The sequence below is a fragment of the Scyliorhinus torazame genome, chromosome 24, assembly GCF_047496885.1.
Source record: "Scyliorhinus torazame isolate Kashiwa2021f chromosome 24, sScyTor2.1, whole genome shotgun sequence".
Classification (NCBI taxonomy): Eukaryota; Metazoa; Chordata; class Chondrichthyes; order Carcharhiniformes; family Scyliorhinidae; genus Scyliorhinus; species Scyliorhinus torazame.
The window spans coordinates 12,437,539-12,458,586 of record NC_092730.1 but is presented as its reverse complement, the minus strand read 5'-3'; the positions used below and the strand labels follow the sequence as shown (position 1 = coordinate 12,458,586).

Below are 21,048 nucleotides of genomic sequence, written 5' to 3'. Positions count from 1 at the left end.
ACATCTCCATGTTTGGGCCTTGTGTCTGACAGACACGGCACATCTCCATGTTTCAGCCATGTGTCTGTGACACGGGACATCTCCATGTTTCAGCCATGTGTCTGCAACACGGGACATCTCCATGTTTCAGCCAGGTGTCTGACAGACATGGGACATCTCCATGTTTCAGCCAGGTGTCTGACAGACACGGGACATCTCCATGTTTCAGCCATGTGTCTGCGACACGGGACATCTCCATGTTTCGGCCATGTGTCTGCAACACGGGACATCTCCATGTTTCGGTCAGGTGTCTGACAGACACGGGACATCTCCATGTTTCGGTCAGGTGTCTGACAGACACGGGACGTCTCCATGTTTCAGCCAGGTGTCTGACAGACACGGCACATCTCCATGTTTCAGCCATGTGTCTGACAGACACGGGACATCTCCATGTTTGGGCCATGTGTCTGCAACTCGGGACATCTCCATGTTTCAGACAGGTGTCTGCGACACGGGACATCTCCATGTTTCAGCCAGGTGTCTGACAGACACGGGACATCTCCATGTTTCAGCCAGGTGTCTCACAGACACGGGACATCTCCATGTTTCAGCCATGTGTCTGCGACACGGGACATCTCCATGTTTCGGTCAGGTGTCTGACAGACACGGGACATCTCCATGTTTCAGCCAGGTGTCTGCAACACGGGACATCTCCATGTTTCAGCCATGTGTCTGCAACACGGGACATCTCCATGTTTCAGCCATGTGTCTGACAGACACGGGACATCTCCATGTTTCGGTCAGGTGTCTGACAGACACGGGACATCTCCATGTTTCAGCCAGGTATCTGACAGACACGGGACATCTCCATGTTTCAGCCATGTGTCTGCGACACGGGACATCTCCATGTTTGGGCCAGGTGTCTGACAGACACGGGACATCTCCATGTTTCAGCCATGTGTCTGCGACACGGGACATCTCCATGTTTCAGCCATGCGTCTGCAACACGTGACATCTCCATGTTTCAGCCATGTGTCTGCGACACGGGACATCTCCATGTTTCAGCCATGTGTCTGCGACACGGGACATCTCCATGTTTCAGCCATGTGTCTGCGACACGTGACATCTCCATGTTTCAGCCATGTGTCTGCGACACGGGACATCTCCATGTTTCAGCCATGTGTCTGCGACACGGGACATCTCCATGTTTCGGTCAGGTGTCTGACAGACACGGGACATCTCCATGTTTGGGCCATGTGTCTGCAACTCGGGACATCTCCATGTTTCAGCCATGTGTCTGCAACACGGGACATCTCCATGTTTCAGCCATGTGTCTGACAGACACGGGACATCTCCATGTTTCAGCCATGTGTCTGACAGACACGGGACATCTCCATGTTTCAGCCATGTGTCTGACAGACACGGGACATCTCCATGTTTCGGTCAGGTGTCTGACAGACACGGGACATCTCCATGTTTCAGCCAGGTATCTGACAGACACGGGACATCTCCATGTTTGGGCCATGTGTCTGACAGACACGGGACATCTCCATGTTTCAGCCATGTGTCTGCGACACGGGACATCTCCATGTTTCAGCCATGTGTCTGCAACACGGGACATCTCCATGTTTCAGCCATGTGTCTGTGACACGGGACATCTCCATGTTTCAGCCATGTGTCTGCGACACGTGACATCTCCATGTTTCAGCCATGTGTCTGCGACACGGGACATCTCCATGTTTCAGCCATGTGTCTGCGACACGGGACATCTCCATGTTTCGGTCAGGTGTCTGACAGACACGGGACATCTCCATGTTTGGGCCATGTGTCTGCAACTCGGGACATCTCCATGTTGCAGCCATGTGTCTGCGACACGGGACATCTCCATGTTTCGGTCAGGTGTCTGACAGACACGGGACATCTCCATGTTTCAGCCAGGTGTCTGCAACACGGGACATCTCCATGTTTCAGCCATGTGTCTGCAACACGGGACATCTCCATGTTTCAGCCATGTGTCTGACAGACACGGGACATCTCCATGTTTCAGCCATGTGTCTGACAGACACGGGACATCTCCATGTTTCGGTCAGGTGTCTGACAGACACGGGACATCTCCATGTTTCAGCCAGGTATCTGACAGACACGGGACATCTCCATGTTTCAGCCATGTGTCTGCGACACGGGACATCTCCATGTTTGGGCCAGGTGTCTGACAGACACGGGACATCTCCATGTTTCAGCCATGTGTCTGCGACACGGGACATCTCCATGTTTCAGCCATGTGTCTGACAGACACGGGACATCTCCATGTTTCGGTCAGGTGTCTGACAGACACGGGACATCTCCATGTTTCAGCCAGGTATCTGACAGACACGGGACATCTCCATGTTTCAGCCATGTGTCTGCGACACGGGACATCTCCATGTTTGGGCCAGGTGTCTGACAGACACGGGACATCTCCATGTTTCAGCCATGTGTCTGCGACACGGGACATCTCCATGTTTCAGCCATGTGTCTGCAACACGGGACATCTCCATGTTTCAGCCATGTGTCTGCAACACGGGACATCTCCATGTTTCAGCCATGTGTCTGCGACACGGGACATCTCCATGTTTCAGCCATGTGTCTGCAACACGGGACATCTCCATGTTTCAGCCATGTGTCTGCGACACGGGACATCTCCATGTTTCAGCCATGTGTCTGCGACACGGGACATCTCCATGTTTCAGCCATGTGTCTGCGACACGGGACATCTCCATGTTTCAGCCATGTGTCTGTGACACAGGACATCTCCATGTTTCAGCCATGTGTCTGCGACACGGGACATCTCCATGTTTCAGCCATGTGTCTGCGACACGGGACATCTCCATGTTTCGGCCATGTGTCTGCGACACGGGACATCTCCATGTTTCGGTCAGGTGTCTGACAGACACGGGACATCTCCATGTTTCAGCCATGTGTCTGCGACACGGGACATCTCCATGTTTCGGACAGGTGTCTGACAGACACGGGACATCTCCATGTTTCGGTCAGGTGTCTGACAGACACGGGACATCTCCATGTTTGGGCCTTGTGTCTGACAGACACGGCACATCTCCATGTTTCAGCCATGTGTCTGTGACACGGGACATCTCCATGTTTCAGCCATGTGTCTGCAACACGGGACATCTCCATGTTTCAGCCAGGTGTCTGACAGACACGGGACATCTCCATGTTTCAGCCATGTGTCTGCGACACGGGACATCTCCATGTTTCGGCCATGTGTCTGCAACACGGGACATCTCCATGTTTCGGTCAGGTGTCTGACAGACACGGGACATCTCCATGTTTCGGTCAGGTGTCTGACAGACACGGGACGTCTCCATGTTTCAGCCAGGTGTCTGACAGACACGGCACATCTCCATGTTTCAGCCATGTGTCTGACAGACACGGGACATCTCCATGTTTGGGCCATGTGTCTGCAACTCGGGACATCTCCATGTTTCAGACAGGTGTCTGCGACACGGGACATCTCCATGTTTCAGCCAGGTGTCTGACAGACACGGGACATCTCCATGTTTCAGCCAGGTGTCTCACAGACACGGGACATCTCCATGTTTCAGCCATGTGTCTGCGACACGGGACATCTCCATGTTTCGGTCAGGTGTCTGACAGACACGGGACATCTCCATGTTTCAGCCAGGTGTCTGCAACACGGGACATCTCCATGTTTCAGCCATGTGTCTGCAACACGGGACATCTCCATGTTTCAGCCATGTGTCTGACAGACACGGGACATCTCCATGTTTCGGTCAGGTGTCTGACAGACACGGGACATCTCCATGTTTCAGCCAGGTATCTGACAGACACGGGACATCTCCATGTTTCAGCCATGTGTCTGCGACACGGGACATCTCCATGTTTGGGCCAGGTGTCTGACAGACACGGGACATCTCCATGTTTCAGCCATGTGTCTGCGACACGGGACATCTCCATGTTTCAGCCATGCGTCTGCAACACGTGACATCTCCATGTTTCAGCCATGTGTCTGCGACACGGGACATCTCCATGTTTCAGCCATGTGTCTGCGACACGGGACATCTCCATGTTTCAGCCATGTGTCTGCGACACGTGACATCTCCATGTTTCAGCCATGTGTCTGCGACACGGGACATCTCCATGTTTCAGCCATGTGTCTGCGACACGGGACATCTCCATGTTTCGGTCAGGTGTCTGACAGACACGGGACATCTCCATGTTTGGGCCATGTGTCTGCAACTCGGGACATCTCCATGTTTCAGCCATGTGTCTGCAACACGGGACATCTCCATGTTTCAGCCATGTGTCTGACAGACACGGGACATCTCCATGTTTCAGCCATGTGTCTGACAGACACGGGACATCTCCATGTTTCAGCCATGTGTCTGACAGACACGGGACATCTCCATGTTTCGGTCAGGTGTCTGACAGACACGGGACATCTCCATGTTTCAGCCAGGTATCTGACAGACACGGGACATCTCCATGTTTGGGCCATGTGTCTGACAGACACGGGACATCTCCATGTTTCAGCCATGTGTCTGCGACACGGGACATCTCCATGTTTCAGCCATGTGTCTGCAACACGGGACATCTCCATGTTTCAGCCATGTGTCTGTGACACGGGACATCTCCATGTTTCAGCCATGTGTCTGCGACACGTGACATCTCCATGTTTCAGCCATGTGTCTGCGACACGGGACATCTCCATGTTTCAGCCATGTGTCTGCGACACGGGACATCTCCATGTTTCGGTCAGGTGTCTGACAGACACGGGACATCTCCATGTTTGGGCCATGTGTCTGCAACTCGGGACATCTCCATGTTGCAGCCATGTGTCTGCGACACGGGACATCTCCATGTTTCGGTCAGGTGTCTGACAGACACGGGACATCTCCATGTTTCAGCCAGGTGTCTGCAACACGGGACATCTCCATGTTTCAGCCATGTGTCTGCAACACGGGACATCTCCATGTTTCAGCCATGTGTCTGACAGACACGGGACATCTCCATGTTTCAGCCATGTGTCTGACAGACACGGGACATCTCCATGTTTCGGTCAGGTGTCTGACAGACACGGGACATCTCCATGTTTCAGCCAGGTATCTGACAGACACGGGACATCTCCATGTTTCAGCCATGTGTCTGCGACACGGGACATCTCCATGTTTGGGCCAGGTGTCTGACAGACACGGGACATCTCCATGTTTCAGCCATGTGTCTGCGACACGGGACATCTCCATGTTTCAGCCATGTGTCTGCAACACGGGACATCTCCATGTTTCAGCCATGTGTCTGCAACACGGGACATCTCCATGTTTCAGCCATGTGTCTGCGACACGGGACATCCCCATGTTTCAGCCATGTGTCTGCGACACGGGACATCTCCATGTTTCAGCCATGTGTCTGCGACACGGGACATCGCCATGTTTCAGCCATGTGTCTGTGACACGGGACATCTCCATGTTTCAGCCATGTGTCTGCGACACGGGACATCTCCATGTTTCAGCCATGTGTCTGCGACACGGGACATCTCCATGTTTCGGCCATGTGTCTGCGACACGGGACATCTCCATGTTTCAGCCATGTGTCTGACAGACACGGGACATCTCCATGTTTCAGCCAGGTGTCTGCGACACGGGACATCTCCATGTTTGGGCCAGGTGTCTGACAGACACGGGACATCTCCATGTTTCAGCCAGGTGTCTGACAGACATGGGACATCTCCATGTTTCAGCCATGTGTCTGACAGACACGGGACATCTCCATGTTTGGGCCATGTGTCTGACAGACACGGGACATCTCCATGTTTCGGCCATGTGTCTGCAACACGGGACATCTCCATGTTTCGGTCAGGTGTCTGACAGACACGGGACATCTCCATGTTTCGGTCAGGTGTCTGACAGACACGGGACGTCTCCATGTTTCAGCCAGGTGTCTGACAGACACGGCACATCTCCATGTTTCAGCCATGTGTCTGACAGACACGGGACATCTCCATGTTTCAGCCAGGTGTCTGACAGACACGGGACATCTCCATGTTTCGGTCAGGTGTCTGACAGACACGGGACATCTCCATGTTTCAGCCAGGTGTCTGCAACACGGGACATCTCCATGTTTCAGCCATGTGTCTGCAACACGGGACATCTCCATGTTTCAGCCATGTGTCTGACAGACACGGGACATCTCCATGTTTCAGCCATGTGTCTGACAGACACGGGACATCTCCATGTTTCGGTCAGGTGTCTGACAGACACGTGACATCTCCATGTCTCAGCCATGTGTCTGCGACACGTGACATCTCCATGTTTCAGCCATGTGTCTGCGACACGGGACATCTCCATGTTTCAGCCATGTGTCTGCGACACGGGACATCTCCATGTTTCGGTCAGGTGTCTGACAGACACGGGACATCTCCATGTTTCAGCCATGTGTCTGCAACATGGGACATCTCCATGTTTCAGCCATGTGTCTGCGACACGGGACATCTCCATGTTTCAGCCATGTGTCTGCGACACGGGACATCTCCATGTTTCGGTCAGGTGTCTGACAGACACGGGACATCTCCATGTTTCGGTCAGGTGTCTGACAGACACGGGACGTCTCCATGTTTCAGCCAGGTGTCTGACAGACACGGGACATCTCCATGTTTCAGCCATGTGTCTGACAGACACGGGACATCTCCATGTTTCAGCCATGTGTCTGCGACACGGGACATCTCCATGATTGGGCCATGTGTCTGCGACACGGGACATCTCCATGTTTCAGCCAGGTGTCTGCGACACGGGACATCTCCATGTTTCAGCCATGTGTCTGTGACACCGGACATCTCCATGTTTTAGCCATGTGTCTGCGACACGGGACATCTTCATGTTTCAGCCATGTGTCTGCGACACGGGACATCTCCATGTTTCGGTCAGGTGTCTGCGACACGGGACATCTCCATGTTTCGGCCAGGTATCTGACAGACACGTGACATCTCCATGTTTCAGCCATGTGTCTGCGACACGGGACATCTCCATGTTTCAGCCATGTGTCTGCGACACGGGACATCTCCATGTTTCGGTCAGGTGTCTGACAGACACGGGACATCTCCATGTTTCAGCCATGTGTCTGCAACATGGGACATCTCCATGTTTCAGCCATGTGTCTGCGACACGGGACATCTCCATGTTTCGGTCAGGTGTCTGACAGACACGGGACATCTCCATGTTTCAGCCATGTGTCTGCGACACGGGACATCTCCATGTTTCGGTCAGGTGTCTGACAGACATGGGACATCTCCATGTTTCGGTCAGGTGTCTGACAGACACGGGACGTCTCCATGTTTCAGCCAGGTGTCTGACAGACACGGGACATCTCCATGTTTCAGCCATGTGTCTGACAGACACGGGACATCTCCATGTTTCAGCCAGGTGTCTGACAGACATGGGACATCTCCATGTTTCAGCCATGTGTCTGACAGACACGGGACATCTCCATGTTTCGGTCAGGTGTCTGACAGACACGGGACATCTCCATGTTTCGGTCAGGTGTCTGCGACACGGGACATCTCCATGTTTGGGCCATGTGTCTGCGACACGGGACATCTCCATGTTTCAGCCATGTGTCTGTGACACCGGACATCTCCATGTTTTAGCCATGTGTCTGCGACACGGGACATCTTCATGTTTCAGCCATGTGTCTGCGACACGGGACATCTCCATGTTTCGGTCAGGTGTCTGCGACACGGGACATCTCCATGTTTCGGCCAGGTATCTGACAGACATGGGACATCTCCATGTTTCAGCCATGTTTCAGCCAGGTGTCTTAACAGACACGGGACATCTCCATGTTTCGGTCAGGTGTCTGACAGACACGGGACATCTCCATGTTTCGGTCAGGTGTCTGACAGACACGGGACATCTCCATGTTTGGGCCAGGTGTCTTGACAGACAGGGGACATCTCCATGTTTCGGTCAGGTGTCTGACAGACACGGGACATCTCCATGTTTCAGCCAGGTATCTGACAGACACGGGACATCTCCATGTTTCATCCATGTTTCAGCCAGGTGTCTTAACAGACACGGGACATCTCCATGTTTCGGTCAGGTATCTGACAGACACAGGACATCTCCATGTGTTTGAACACCGGTCTCAATGTCTGGTCTCCCTAAAGTACTGCAATAGCAAATGATCTGCATGGCCCTCATTATTCAGTGGATAAATATATTTCAGCTTTGACTGGCTGGTACTGAAGTTGATTACTTAAACCCCCCACCCAGTCTCATGCTGGACGCCTGCAATTTATCACTCAGATATTGTCTGTTTCTGTGTGAATTAAGTGATTAACGCTGGATACAGTTATGCATGACGTAGTTCGCAACAGCCGAGTCTCCTTGTGTTTCCCATCCTCGAGCTCTGATCATTGTTGTTTAGTCTCTGTTTCCCCCCTCAAGTATATACTTACTGCAATGTTTCTTTTTGCTAATCAAAGTGAAGACTGCATTTATTTTAACATTGCAAAACATAAGTGGTGTTGTGAGATTCACAAGGAAGATTGCGAGTCAAGGTTGGAAAGAGCTGGAGAGGTGACTGGATCTTCTGGGACTGGATTCTCTGTCTTTGTGTAAGGATTCAAATGAAGCATTATCACTCCAAATCCTGCTGGCCATTGACCTGAACACAAACTGGCTCTAAAAGATACCGTCAGCAATACTGTGCCCAAGAGTAACCTCAGTTGTTAAGTTCACTATGCTGGCAGTGCAGATAAGCACTGGGTTACAGGATGTCTGATGAAGTAGCCTGTGCTGAAGGATTTTATTAAAAATCTATCCTTTCACTGCCAGTAACACCAGCACCTGTTGCCCATCCCTAATTGCCCTCTGAGGGCAGTTGTTAAAAGTCAACCACATTGCTGTGGGCCTGGGGTTGCTTGTAGACCGGACCGAGTAAGGATGACAGACGTCCTTCCACGTCTAAAGCATACCAGCGAACAGATGGGATTCTGCTTACAATTAGCGGTGACCGGTACATTTTCTGACAGAAATCAGAGGGTCGGGATAAATGGGTCTTTCTCTGCCTGGCGAACTGTAACTAGCGCGGTGCCATAGGGTTCAGTCCTCGGACCTCAACTGTTTACAATCTATATAAATGACCTGCAAATGGACAGAGTGTAGCGTAGCAAAATTTGAGGATGATACTAAAATAGGTGGGAAAGCAGGCCGTGAAGAGGCGATACAGATTTTACAGACGGATGCAGATAGGCTGGAGAATGGGCCGGAATTTGGCAGATGGAGTTTAATGTGGATAAGTATGAGGGTATCAATTTTGGCCGAAAAAATACAAAGGCAAATTGTTATGTAAATGGAAAGCAGATTCAAGATGCGTCCGGGCAGAGGGATCTGGGTGGCTTTGTTCATGAATCACAGAAAGGCAAATGGAAGGTTAGCATTTATTGGAAAAGGACTGGAGTATAAAAGTAGAGAAGAGTTGTTGCAATTGTAGAGGGTGTTGGTGAGACCACATCTGGAGTATTGTGTCCAGGTTTGGTCTCCTTATTTGAGGCAGGGTGTGGTGGCAACGGAGGCAGTTCAGAGGAGGTTCACCAGATTGATTCCGGGAATGAAAGGGTTGATGTAAGAGGAGAGGTTAAAGTTTGGGTTTATACTTGCTGGAATTTAGAAGGATGAGAGGGGATCTGATCGAGGTATATAAAATACTAAAAAGGAATTGACAAAGTAAATGTAGACCAAGTATTCCCCCTTGTGAGGAAATCTGGAGCGAGAGAAGTCACAGAAAGAGGTTGAAAGGCAGTAAATTTAAAACTGAGAGGAGCAGGAACTACTTCTCGCAGAGGGTGTCGAATTTGTGGAACTTGCTGCCCCACAGTGCAGTGGAATCCGAGTCATTAAATGATTTCATTAGGAGTTAGATATATTTCTGATTTTAAAAATGGATATGGGCAACAGGTGAGAGGCGGATTTGAGAGCAGGAAGAGATCAGCCCTGATCTGATTGAATAGCGGAGCAGGCTCCAAGGGCTAAATTGCCGGCTTCTGCTCCTAATTGCTATGCTCCTAATATTCCTGTTCTCACTTGGGAATGGCAACATGAAGGAGAGAAACAAGAATTGGCTTCAGAGTGAAACAATCTTGCGATAGAGGATTGTGGTCAAGTCGGTCCTATTGCATTTCTATTCTATGTATTCAGTAAATCCAAAGTATTGCCACCCAGCTCATTGATGGGACACTATGGGGCAGCACGGTGGCACAGTGGTTAGCACTGCTGCCTCACAGCGCCAGGGACCCGGGTTCAATTCCAGCCTTGGGTGACTGCGTGGAGTTTGCATGTTCTCTCTTTGTCTGCGTGGGGTTTTCTGGGTGCTCCGGTTTCCTTCCACAGTCCATAAATTGTCCCCAAGCGCCCAAAGATGCAGGTTAGGTGGGGTTACGTTGATAGGGGGTCATGGTAGGATTCTCCATCAGAGGGTAGGTGCAGACTCTATGGGCCAAATGGCCTCCTTCTGCACAGTCTGGATTTCATTGACTTCTTGTTTCAGCCAGGTGTCTGACAGACACAGGACATCTCCATGTTTAAGAGGTTTGAAATCAAATTCCATTTCAGCCCTTAGGCTGCTGTTTGCCTTCCCATTGGGAAACACATCACTTTGCACTCAAATCAAGACAGCTTGGACACAACTGGACCAAAGCCAATGAGTCTCACGATGAGGAGTCAAGCTTGTTGGAGTCATCGGGGGCCGAGTGCGAAGAATCGCAGCCCCAGTGACAGTTCTGTCCCTCCAGGTCCCATTAGTAAGACAGGATTGTTCAAATCACAGTCACCCCATCCTGCCAATTCTTCTGTCCTTTCCAGCCCAAATCACTTATCTACTAATTTCTTGATACTGCTATGGTCAGTGTTCCTGTCAAGTTCCAGGTACCCGTCTCCCACACGCTCCTTCCAATCTCCCAAAATCTGTGTGTCCATTCCGTGGAAATCTTTATCTCCCTCAATCATTCTTTCTATCTATATTCTGAAGGGTTTAAAAACCCAGGCTTGGTGTCACCCAATCGCTGCTCCTTCCTTCCAGCCTTGTAAACGTCCTGCACTATTGTGCCTTTCATTTAGAGCTTCCAGTGCTTTGCATGAAGGCAGAGACACTTTAAGAAGTCGATTATCATCAGCAGGAAGCCGTCAGGAATAATTGATGAGTTGCACATTTCTGTTGAATTATATAAAAACCTTTGTGGTTCCTCGGGGAAAAGAGCCCTTTTAGTTGCTAAGCATTCTTAGCCTTGGAAACCATCGCTCCACCCCCTCCTCTCTTCCCCTCCACCCCCACCCCCATTTCTCCCCCCCATCTGATCCTAGGAAGGCGTCGCTCAAACCGCTTACTGCTCTCAAAATCCTCAAATCGTGAAACCTTGGGTGATAGCTCTCTGGGTTAGCTTTAATTGAGCCAATTTATAAGAAATGGGACTTCTCCTTTAAGGGGACTTTCTGGTTGGTGAATCTGCTCCTCCTCAAGAAGGGAAATAGACAGACCAGCTGCGCATCAAGGAGTGAGTGAGCTACAAAACCAGCCACACAAACAAAATCTTCAGAGCAGAGAGCCAGGGGAGAGGAGAGCACAGCTCTGGAGAAACACGTTATTTCAGAAATCTAAAATTACAATAAATGAAAACCGATTAGCAGTATAGTGGGTATTTCCCCTCCCACCACCAGAGACATTTTATAACAAAGGACAGCATCGATGTGTCAAGTCGGCAGCCAGTCCCTGGAGGAGAAAGAAGACTGCGAGACACGCTTCTGGGCTGATCAGAAGTAACGGGACATTAAACTTGCTCATTACAGAGAAATTGTACGAGGACATAAAACTGCTCCATTCTCTGCTGCTGATTTACGAAGACTTAACACATGCTTAATTTTAGCTTTAGCCTACCGGAGTGCGTACAAAAACAATCAAGTGATCAAAGGCAGTAAATAAATTAAGTTGCCTCTTCCGTGGCATTCTGGGTGTCCAATTAACTGACCACCGAGTCCAGCCGCTTCTCACCTTTGGCTTAAAGATTATTTTCTTGTTACTGCGAACAGCTGAAAATATCAACCGTACAACTTCATCCAGGCGAGGGGGTAAGATTTGCTAATTCAGTCGCTTGTCGAGACTTGTTTTAAAACAGAGCTGTAAAAAAAAAAAAAAGAAAATCACGTTTACTTGATTCATTGCAAATGACCTGTCCATGTAGCAATGTCAGGGGGGCTTGATTTGATACTGGTGTTGGACATACTTGAGCTGGTGAGAATGGCCCAAGTTCCAGTCATTTTCCCCCAGTCGCTAATTTGTAATTAAAGCGAGACCCGGTTTGACCAGAGTCCACCCAAGCTGGCAGGAATGGGGGACAGTTTCCGACAGCTCAACTATCTCTACCCCGCCCGGTTAAACCAGGACCTTCTTCCTCCGTGTGATGTAGTGACAAAGCAGCTGGGTTTCCACACAAAAGAATCACTGCTTATTTAAACAGCACAAGCACCAGTGGAGCTATATGTGAGCAAGAGTCAGTGCCTTCAGGAGGAGGAAGAAGAAAAATCTCAACGGTAAATTAATTTTAACTGTTCAAAAATCATAAAGGGTTCTCACAGTATGGATAGAGAGAAATTGTTTCCACTGGCAAGAGAACGAGAGGCTACATGTTTAAGATAAGTGGCAAAAACAAACAATGCCAGGGGGGGCGATGAGAAGACAAAAGAATTGCACAGTGAGTTGTTCTGGAGTGATCTGGAATACGATGTCTGGATGGGTAGTAGAAGCTGGTCTGGACATGTCGGGACAAAAGGGCCACGGGGAAAGTGTAGGGGAGGAGGGGGAATCAATTAGCTAAGCACTTTCAAAGATTTACCACAGGGACAATGAGCTGAATGACCTTTTTCCGTGGTCACCGGTTCTATAAATTCAAAGCTAAATCGCTCGCGGACTGCACTTTTTAGGACTTTAAAAAATAAGTATAAAGTGGAGTAAGTGGGTTAATAAGATTTCCCAAGAGTCTGACAAGACATGTCTGCAGGTTTATCTGTGGGGATGAGCAACTTGTCACCCACGAATGGAAGTAATAACAAATTCAGCAATTAACTCCAGTAAAAATGCTCTCAAGCTTCAGTTACAAACGCTGTCCGTTTGGGAGTATCAATATCTCTTCAACAGAATCTTGTAGTGTTGTCAGAAATTACTATTTTCTGTTAGTCAATGTTACTTAAAGAAATAATTTAAAAGACACACGGCACAGTTCTCAGATCATCCTAGTTTTCTTTTTGAAGGGGTGGGGAGGGCGGTGTTAAGAGAGAGAGGATGGGTACAGATATCACCTGGAGCAGTGCCTCAATGAGGGGGTGGGTGCAGATGTCCTCATTGTGGTATGGGGTAGATTCAAGTTTGGCAGTTAACTGATGCCACTTAGGCTGGCACCAGGTGCACAAGCTGTGGCTTGTCCCCCACAGAGCGGCAAGAAACCTTCCCACCTGTCCCATACCACCTGCTAGTAGATACCGAGGGGGGGGGGGGGGTGCATTTGGCAGCAATCTGGGGAGAGGCTGTGTGCCCAATCTGATATGACAGGTGGTTTGGGGTGTGTGAAGGAGGGAGTCGAGTGCACAGCAGATTATTAAAGAGAATAATTTTAAAAGGGTCGCCTTTTGAGTCGTCATGTCTGTGCTGGCTCTCCAAAGAGGCAATTTACCGAGTGCTACTCTCCGGCATTCTCCTTGTAGCCCTCTACACTCTTCCCTTTTCAGATAATAAACTGGCTGATATCTTTTTCCCCCTCTCTAGCCAAGCGGAGGATGAGGAAATAACATTCCCCCCCCTGCCACCACCGTGGACAGAGGGCAGTAACTTCAAGGCGGACCAGGACTGAATCAGTTCTTTAATCGGACTCGGAGGCACCTGAGAAGCTTTGCCGTTATTTTTCATCAGGTTCGTCAGAATAACCTTCTACAACAGTACCTTACAAACTGCGAACTTTAAAACAAAGCCTCTCTTCACCCAGACAGAATATTTACACAAGATTTCTTCCATTCAAAAACTTCATCCTGCAGAAACATTGATCAAAGGAGAAAATCCAACCAAACACACAGAAGATTGCAGGATTTTGTTGAAATTTGTAAAGATTCCATCATGGTAGATCATTGTGCCAACCTGTCACAATACAGTGACCTGAGCCTGTCTGATGTTGGCTCCTCTTCGAACCACAGTTGTGAGTATGAGCAATACATGACATCTCCTGATATGAGAGGGCAGGAGTCTGACAAAACCTTCTACCAGGCCAGGGTTGTGATTGGTGTGGCCCTCGTCTGCATTATGTTGGTCTGTGGTGTCGGCAATTTCCTCTTCATTGTGACCTTGGCCAGATACAAGAACCTGAGGAACATCACCAACCTCCTCATAGTCAACCTGGCCATCTCCGATTTCATTGTGGCCATCGTGTGTTGCCCTTTTGAGATGGACTATTATGTGGTCAGAGAGCTGTCCTGGAGCTTTGGACATGTTCTGTGCTCCTCCGTCAACTATCTCAGAACGGTGTCTCTCTACGTCTCCACCAATGCGTTGTTGGCCATAGCTGTTGACAGGTGAGAACTTTGCATGTTATATTTCGGGCCCTGCTGCAAGATGCTGAAAGTCATCTCTGGCCAACAACCCAAATTCTGTTTCCCAGCTGTCAATTCCACCTCCTCCCCAGCACCTTGTCTACCTACCCTGCACGTCTTTGGGTTGAGGGGGTGAGATGCACACAGACACGGGGAGAATGTGCAAACTCCACATGGACAGTGACCTGGGGCCGGGATTGAACCCGGGTCCTCGGTGCTATGAGGCAGGAGTGCTAACCCAGTGCGCCACCGTGCCCCTTATATATCCCCAATGCCCTTTACCCCACCATTGATGGCTCTAATCTGTCTCCCGAAACCACCTTGTCTCCTGTTAGCATGTTTCGGTGTGAATATTTGTCCGATTAAGCACTTCTGAAGTGCCTTGAAATAGTTAGTTAAAGGCATCATATAAATGCATGGTTTTATTGTTTAAAACAAGTTATGATCCCAGTTGATGTTATAACTTGTTGGGAAGATCCCAGAATAGAACATCACCAATCTCCTCATAGTCAGGACCATAATCTTTTAAAAAGCGCAGAGGAAAAGAGTCACAGGATCGCAAACGCATTTTAACAAGAAAAAAACATTTGTGAAACATGAAAGAATTGGATTTACAATGCCTTTACTCCTCCCTTAGCTTAAGTTACACACAGGTTTCCAGTTTAACATGGATTAGAAAATACATCTTAATCTATGATGGTCTCATTAACACAAAGTCCTTTATAAGCACACAAGATAATGGTGGGAAAATACACCCTCTACTCTGAACACCAAGTGGATGTCTCCTCAGAATCCCCCCAGATAATAATAATCATTATTAGTGTCACAAGACTAACTAATTAGTAACACTGCAATGAAGTTATTGTGAAAATCCACTAGTCACCACACTACAGCGCTTGTTCGGGTACACAGAGAAAATTCAGAATGTCCAATTCACCTAACAAGTACGTCACGTGAGTGTTTCCAAACTCCATTCCCAAAAAAACACTTTAAAATCGCCTCTTAAAAGTATGCTTTTCCTTGACAGTTTGCATTCCAAAATCCAGAACAGGTCTTCCAAATAGCACTTTTAAACAAAACATCAACTCCACTTTTAACAGCGAATCCAGTCCAGAATTTTACACCAACCCCTTTATGAGTTTTTTGTCTTGACTGCTCACAATTGCCCTAACTCCCGATTCCCAGGCTGTATTAAAATGGCATCCTACGTTTGATTTACCTTTGGCGGCTGCTGTCCCACTTTAAATCTGGTTACTGCAATTGTCTCTTTAACTCAGAACACTTTGTTTATTCTCCTTTGAATTCATCCGAATACCTTGGTCTCTGTTCACTTAACTTCAGTCGTCTTAAACATTCTTTCTTTACCAATTCCCTGGTTATCTGGACTGTAACTTGTACTTTCGGAAGCCTGCCTCTATGCAGCTCCCGTCCTGTTCAGTTTTACTTCTGGCAGAGAAATTCACTCCCCAAGGTCCTGTTTCCAACTGCCAACAAATTTAGCTAAAACTAAAAATCTTCTTTTATCCTGACAAGGGCCTCCGTGCTAAGCAACCCTGCTAGCCTTACTTATTCTTCACGCCATAATCCTCTCTAAGCACAATAGAATCATGGTTGGAATTGAAACCAACCCCCACACATACAAATACCTTTGTCCGGCATGAATCTAACTATAGGTTTTACCCTGCCAGGCACAGAAACATGAAATTAAACCCACTTAAATCTATACCTTATTTCTAAAGTTCACCATATAATTCCCTTAAAACTATTTTTGTCTTCCTAACAACAGTATAAAGTCCTAATTTTTTTATTTGGGGGGGGGGGGGGGGGGGGGAGGAAAGACAGTGATTTTCTGCCATCACCAATAACCTCTGCCCTTTGTCTTCCTTCATCTGTGAACTAGTGCTAACTCTGCATAATCACAGTTTGATTTGATTTCAGTCCAAAGGCCTCTGGCAACATGGGGTTACCTGATCTGTGCCAGGGCAAGAACCGTGATGTTAGGAAATCCCTACACCGTCTGGGTTAGGGAGGTGGAGTGGGGAAAAATCATTAACATAGAACATAGAAAATACAGCACAGAACAGGCCCTTCGGCCCACGATGTTGTGCCGAACCTTTGTCCTAGATTAATCATAGATTATCATTGAATCTACAGTGCAGAAGGAGGCCATTCGGCCCCTGAGTCTGCACCAGCTAGGAGTCTGCATTAACTAGGATTCTTACTGCCGATTTCTGTTCAATGACCTTGCTTTGAAAGGAGCTATAAGCAAACATCAGGTGAGGAATGGATCATCTCTGCTGTGACATTCCAAGTTAGCACGTGCCCATTAGTTGAGGCTCACACGTGAAGGGAGATAATTTGGACAAGGTCATTGTGGGCTGAAGTGCCTCTGGATTCTGTACCTCATTAAAAATCAACTCTGTCAGGAAAAGCAAGAGAGCAAAATCAGAGGATGGGTAATTAAAACATTTTATAGAATTATTAGAACATTTAATTAACATCATTTTCTTTTTGGTTACAATCGAACTGGGTATGAAGTTCAACTCTGAAGTCATTGCATTTTTGGACTGGCCCAAATCTTCTACGCAGCGGGTGGTTACAGTCTGGACTACGCTGCCCAAGTGTAGTGGATGCAGGTTTAATTGTGGCATTCGAAAGGGAATTTGTTATGGGCCAGAGTTTAGAGAACTCCAAAGTATATCATGGAGTTCACCTGACCCATAACTTTTACTAGATTGTGGTATGGGGAGCACACGGCCCACTCTACAGGTGTGGGACAGCAGAAATCTAAAAGTATTCTTTTAAAGCAAAACAATGTTTATTCTATGAACTGTTAACCTTTTTAAAACATACAGTGAACATCTTAGCAACCATCAATTCAAATACAACCCCCCCAAAGAATACAACACTCTCAGTAATCCATAAACTGTCATTTTAACATCCATAAGACAAAATCCTTTTTACAGAAGCACATCAGGTTTAAATTCTCTACTGAGAGCAGTTATCACTCTGAATTCACCAAATGATCTAGAGATAATCTTTAGATTGCAGAGAGATCGAAATTACACCTTCTTTGGCTGGCTTCAGCTCCAACATTAAAACGAAGCTGAAAAAACACACACATCCAAGCTTTTCCTCAAAGCGAAACTAAAAAGCAGAGCCAGAGCTCAGCTCCACCCACACTCTGACTTCACTGCAGTCACTTGAGCAGACAAACATTTCTTAAAAGTGACATTCCCATGACAAATTAGACTGTTATTGAAAATGAAGCATGTGCAGGGCTATTGAGGGGGGGGGTTGAGAGAATGGCAAAGTAAGTTGCTCTTTCAGAGCACTGGTGCAGACACGATGGGCCAAATGGCCTCCTTTGGCACTGTAAAAATCCTGTATCACTCCCACTGTACCTTTTACCTTTGTTTTTCTCCTGTATTTATTGCAGGTATTTGGTGATCGTGCACCCATTGAAACCTCGTATGAAATTTCAGACAGCATACTGTGTTCTGACTGCGGTCTGGTTAGTCTCCCTGATCATCTCCATCCCATCAGCCTACTTTACCACGGAAACGACCTTTGACGCTTTTCCAGGCAGCAATGGAAAAATATTCTGTGGGCAGATCTGGCCAGCGGACAAAGAACTCTTCTACAAATCCTATTTCCTGTTCCTCTTCATCCTGGAGTTTGTGGCGCCTGTGACGAGCATGTCCCTGTGCTATGTGCAGATCTGCAGGGAGCTGTGGTTCAAAAGCATGCCCGGTGTGCAGACCAACCAAATCAAGAAGCGGCTTCGAGCGCGGAGGAAGACGGTCCTGGTCCTAATGGGAATACTGACTGCCTATATCCTTTGCTGGGCTCCATATTATGGATACGCCATTGTCCGAGATTTCTTCCCAAATGTGCTCCTGAGAGAACGACATTCTATCACAGTGTACTACATTGTAGAGTGCATTGCGGTGAGCAACAGTATGATAAATACGCTCTTTTTCATCACGGTGAAGAACAACACTTTCAAGTACGTGAGGAGGATTCTCCTTCAGCAATGGAGGGCTACTTCCATGCCAGACAAAAGCACCATCGTGCAAGAATGCCGAACCTCCATGCTGCCAGTTTCCGAGTAGCTGCTTCCACAGCATTTGCCAACATGGGTTGCAAGTTAGGCTAATACTTGTATAAAGGTGGATTCCGCCACGGCAGTGATTTCACTTGTATATTAATGTGACAGCCAGTCCTGGTTAAGAGTATTCGTGCTGAGGGCGGCGAATGACTGCCAAACTCAGCAGTGAAATATTGCAAAACGTGGTTTTCCGGAGATAACTTATGTCGAGGTTTTTTGGTGAGTGTGTGGAATGGGGGAGGGGGTGAGACAGATTCAAGTGCCCAAGCAGCTTTGCCATTAATTAGCACAGCCTCGTCCAAGGAGCCACGTTGCTCTTTAAGTTTCAGGTCCCAATTCCAAAGGAGATGTCAAGTTTGCAAATACCATATCCCCCCCCAACATACAGACTTTTAAATCTCGAGTTTAGCAGGTATCCTGGTCATCTTTACTGTACATATTTATAGTGGCCTTCACGGAGGTTTGCTTGATAACGCAAACTTTTGGTGTGAATGGAGCTAAACTCATTGTTTAAGCTGGAACTGATTCTCCATTTATTTCAGATCACATCAGTGAGCATTGTGATTTACTACACCGACAGCCAACTGTGAGTCACTCAGTGCCTGAACTGTGCGGTTATTTTATCTCTGTCTGGTGCCGATTGGTGTAATGCAGAGTGTAGCATATCAACCCCGCCCCTCAACTGTGTCTAGGATTAGGTGAGGTGAAGCTACCGCTATGGAACCACATCCCAACTCATAGTCTTAAGCAACAAAGGGGAGATAATGGTGGGGGGGTGAGATAATGAATGGTGGGTGACAGGGGAAAGGTGGAAGTTCTCTGGACGCCTTGCAACTTAGTGAGTGATTGGAACAGGCAGAGCTCAAAATGTGCAGGTGGGCAGTGTAAACTCCAAGGTGTTAGTTAGCATTCTTCACCTGAAAGGAAGATTATTAGATGGTCTTAAAATGGGAGACTGCAGTTTGGGGCAACAGTGATACAAGAGGCGCATCATCATGAATTTGATTCTGGCAAGGTTTGGGAAAGAGATGGTGTGCAAATGAGTAAGTCTGAGCGTTGTAATGACTAGTGTCTATCCTATTAATCATAGCTCAGTAGGTAAATGTTGTGCTTGATCACCATATGGAGAGGGAGAGGGCTGTGTGAAGTGCTGCTTCCTGTACTGGATTGATACCTAACATTGAAGGCTTCAGTGCTCACAGTTCGAGTGCTGCTGTAGTTACAATCATAAGGTACCTAACCACATCTCCAAAATGGGGCTCTGACATCGAGGGGCCATTCCGAAGCAGGTTTACTGGTCTCAATGGCTTCAGAATCTGTCCAGATAATTTGTTTTCTTATTTAACCTGTCTTGACTGTAGCATTCCTTATCTGAACCTAATCTTACAGATAAGGTACATCAATTTACATACCACCGCCAGCTATATGTAATCCCAAGACACATTTACACGTCCGTGTGTTGAGTGTCTGGCATCTGCTCACATGCACATGTTCTGGGGCAAGAATCGGGGAACTGGTCAATTTGCTGATCCTCCCATGAAAGATATCTTGAATCAGCATATTTAATTTAGTTTGAGCTAAAACAGGAGGAGGAAAAATGAAGAAACCAGAAAGTATTGATTATAAAATAAGAATGACTATTGGTGTTCAGCAATACCTTGTAAATAGCTTCAAAGCGCGCCACAGACCATTCTTTTGCCAGTGTTTTCCCCCCGTCACCCAAACTCAGGTGACAGCCACTTGCTAAAACTTGTGCCCAAAAAGAGAAACATCAGCGATTCTTAGATTCTGGGTCTGTATCAAGGAGTTGATTCTTGTTTTGTCTTGCACTGTATTGTGTCAATGGTTATTTATCAAATTGTAGCTGCTCTCTTGTTCCTTCAATGTCAATGGTGTTGAATAAAATTATTGGAAAGGAAGGCTGTGTTTGGTTATTTGTTCTGTAAAGCCTGAGTTTCTCACAAATTCTCTTCTGCCATCTCCTTCCCTATAAAGAAGGGGGAAGTTTTGGGTATTCTAAAAGGCATTAAGGTGGACAAGTCCCAGGTCTGGATGGGATCTATCCCAGGTTACTGAGGGAAGCGAGGGACGAAATAGCTGGAGCCTTAACAGATATTTTTGCAGCATCCTTGAACACGGGTGAGGTCCCGGAGGACTGGAGAATTGCTAATGTTGTCCCTTTGTTTAAGAAGGGTAGCAGGGATAATCCAGGGAATTATAGACCTGTGAGCTTGACGTCAGTGGTAGGCAAACTGTTGGAGAAGATACTGAGGGATAGGATCTATTCACATTTGGAAGAAAACAGACTTATCAGTGATAGGC

At 47.7% G+C, this 21,048-nt stretch overlaps 1 protein-coding gene and 1 long non-coding RNA gene across 4 annotated transcripts in view; one reads left to right on the top strand and one right to left on the bottom strand.

The window, feature by feature from the left end:
* The window catches only part of LOC140399892 (uncharacterized), a 61,165-nt gene that overhangs the window by 20,916 nt on the left and 19,201 nt on the right, over positions 1–21,048 (bottom strand). Inside the window, exon 2 of the long non-coding RNA XR_011937910.1 lies at positions 12,034–12,159. This is a non-coding gene — a long non-coding RNA (uncharacterized lncRNA). The remainder of the gene's footprint in view (positions 1–12,033; positions 12,160–21,048) is intronic.
* Positions 9,004–20,645, top strand: LOC140399891 (prokineticin receptor 1-like). Of its 3 annotated transcripts, XM_072489365.1 has the most exons (4): positions 9,004–12,110; positions 13,801–13,944; positions 14,067–14,597; positions 18,055–20,645. In XM_072489365.1, exons 3-4 carry the CDS (start codon positions 14,146–14,148, stop codon positions 18,728–18,730), a joined length of 1,128 nt encoding a protein of 375 aa, XP_072345466.1. In that variant the 5' UTR covers positions 9,004–12,110; positions 13,801–13,944; positions 14,067–14,145; the 3' UTR covers positions 18,731–20,645. The 3 variants fall into 3 exon arrangements, with proteins under 3 accessions (XP_072345466.1, XP_072345464.1, XP_072345465.1); XM_072489363.1 differs by having other exon boundaries at positions 13,801–14,597; XM_072489364.1 differs by lacking the exon at positions 9,004–12,110 and having other exon boundaries at positions 13,528–14,597.